Below are 2,305 nucleotides of genomic sequence, written 5' to 3'. Positions count from 1 at the left end.
AGAATTGAGACAGTTGCGACTTCTCGAATGTAGTTCAGATAGAAATAACCACACTTCCTAAACATTGCAAGCAGTTACTCTCCTCATTTGATACACCGCGAACGTTGTGTACTCATCGTTGATGGGTTCTTCGAGTGGTATACTAAGAAGGATGGAAGCAAAACACCATACTTCATACGATTCAATAACGATGTTGCTGAGAAACCTTTGCCAAGCGAAGATGCAATGGGTGAGATGTGTTCGTTGAATGTACTATCCCAGTTGCCTTATTCCTCGGAGCAGATCTTCCAATTGAGGACGACGCCTGGCCAGTTGAGCAGCAGTTCTGGGAAAGTGCGGGAACTATGCGTGAACCTTTGCTCATGGCCTGGTAACCTCTCTTAATTACTGATGAGCATCATGAACAGCTGTTTGTTAGTCTGTATGCACCTCCTGTGGTGGAAGGTGATCCACACAGTTTCACCATTATGACGATGGAGTCGGCTGGTCCCGTCACTAAAATTCATGACAGGATGCCGGTCCTATTAACTCCCGAGTGTGCAGCGGAATGGATAGGTAACGTTCACACACGGGCTCTCTGCTACTCTATCAGTACTGTTTGTGTTACCTAGATCGATCGAGGGCATCAGACACTGCATTATTGCGCAAGATAGCAGAGGTCGCTCGTGAAACAGCCAAGCAGAGTGTTACAGCATACGAGGTCCCAACACTGGCCAACAACATACGGAATGATGTTCGGGATTGTCTACTTCCACTATCAGCATGGAAAAAGAAACAATTCGACAATGGGCTAGGTAGATTCTTCAAGAAGGCTGCCAAGAAACAGGAAACCGAGGCTCCTGAACGGCAGCCTGATGATGCGAAAGACCCGCCAGCCAAAAAGAGAAAGGCTGAATAATATCATCGAGTTTCTGACAAGCTCTGATCGTCTTTCTTTGAGATGATCAATAGTACCAAGTTAGTACCATTTTTAATTGCTGGGAGATCGAGTTACCAATAGGGATGGTCAATTAGAGTATGAGTACTGGATTGTATGTGAAGATGTGAGCACGTATCGTATCGCATTGAACAGTGACGCTATCATGTCACCAATGTCGTTCCCGATGATGATGAACACAATTCAGTTGCTATCAGACAATTATTGTCAGCAATTCTTTTGGGATTGATCTTCTGTGTTAATTTATAGATAAGTTCATTTGGAATCCACTTGATCATACCGGAGGGATGTATGGACCTCCCGGTGGAGCGAACATCAATTGAACATGATAACGTATCACTGAGAACGATGATACTGTTACCATCGGTTACGGTTGGCCCAAGAACTAGAGTATATTAAGCCAAGGTATACGCTCAGCTCCTCATATTTACCACTCGGACACCAATACACCAATACGATATATTAGAAACTATCGAGCACAGAGCACTATCATGGATTACCCGAAGGTCTACTAATGAGACCTAGCCTTCTCCAGCTGTATACGACTGTGATGTAGCCGCTGATGGAGCAACGGCCTGTCCAGTTCGCTGAAATCATAACTTGTTGGACTAGTGATATTTACCCCTCTCACCCGCATTCCTGTTGCCTGCACCTTCGTCGCATATTCCTCTAGTTCACCCTTCTCATACTTGCCTGACCACGTATGATGGAGTTTATTGACCAAGGCGTTGTGGGTGGCTTCCAGTTGGTACGTGTAGTAGAGATAGGAGAATGATAAAAGGAGACTCAAGCCAAATAATTTACGTGTTGGTCTGATGAGGTACTTCGTGGGAACTGAGGAGAAGGGGCTCAAGTCGTCTTAATCGGAGGGGCGTCGCGATGCTCATTCCTACCTTTCCTCCGGGAACGGTTAACCATGAAGTATAGTGACGTAGTGAGTGTACTGAATGCCACACTTTGCTTGGCTGATACACGGAAGACCTGCCAGCTAGTCCTAACCCTTCTATCTACCCAACCATCTGAGGTGTTGGGATCGGTGTTCGCTGACGGCTCTCCGGCCGGCTCCATCACTGTACTCCGATCAGGCCCTGTTGGGTGGGCACCATCACTATCCTCTGGTGTGAGTGGGCTTGGTAGTACATTCATCGTTGATGTTGACATTATGGAACTCTACGAGCATAAACACACATCTTTACATGATAGAAAGTCTAACTCATTGGTGAACATTGAAAAAAGAGTCTATTACTCGTGAGAGAACATGTGCTTGATAGGTACAGTAGCCTTATCAAGTGATGAGGTGATGTCATACACGAGTCCCTTCATCTTCATCATATCCATCCTGAACTGACGAATAGGAGTACTCGCCTC

At 45.8% G+C, this 2,305-nt stretch overlaps 1 protein-coding gene across 1 annotated transcript; it reads left to right on the top strand.

Moving 5' to 3' along the window:
* Nucleotides 1-467: 467 nt before the first annotated feature.
* On the top strand, nucleotides 468-898 carry Pmar_PMAR009302 (hypothetical protein; the record flags this gene model as incomplete). The annotated part of the gene is made up of 2 exons (XM_002779477.1): nucleotides 468-555; nucleotides 612-898. 2 exons carry the CDS (start codon nucleotides 468-470, stop codon nucleotides 896-898), a joined length of 375 nt encoding a protein of 124 aa, XP_002779523.1.
* Nucleotides 899-2,305: the final 1,407 nt, after the last annotated feature.

Source organism: Perkinsus marinus (genome assembly GCF_000006405.1).
Source record: "Perkinsus marinus ATCC 50983 genomic scaffold scf_1104296947048, whole genome shotgun sequence".
NCBI lineage: Eukaryota > Perkinsozoa > Perkinsida > Perkinsidae > Perkinsus > Perkinsus marinus.
This window is presented reverse-complemented; position numbering and strand designations above follow the sequence as displayed.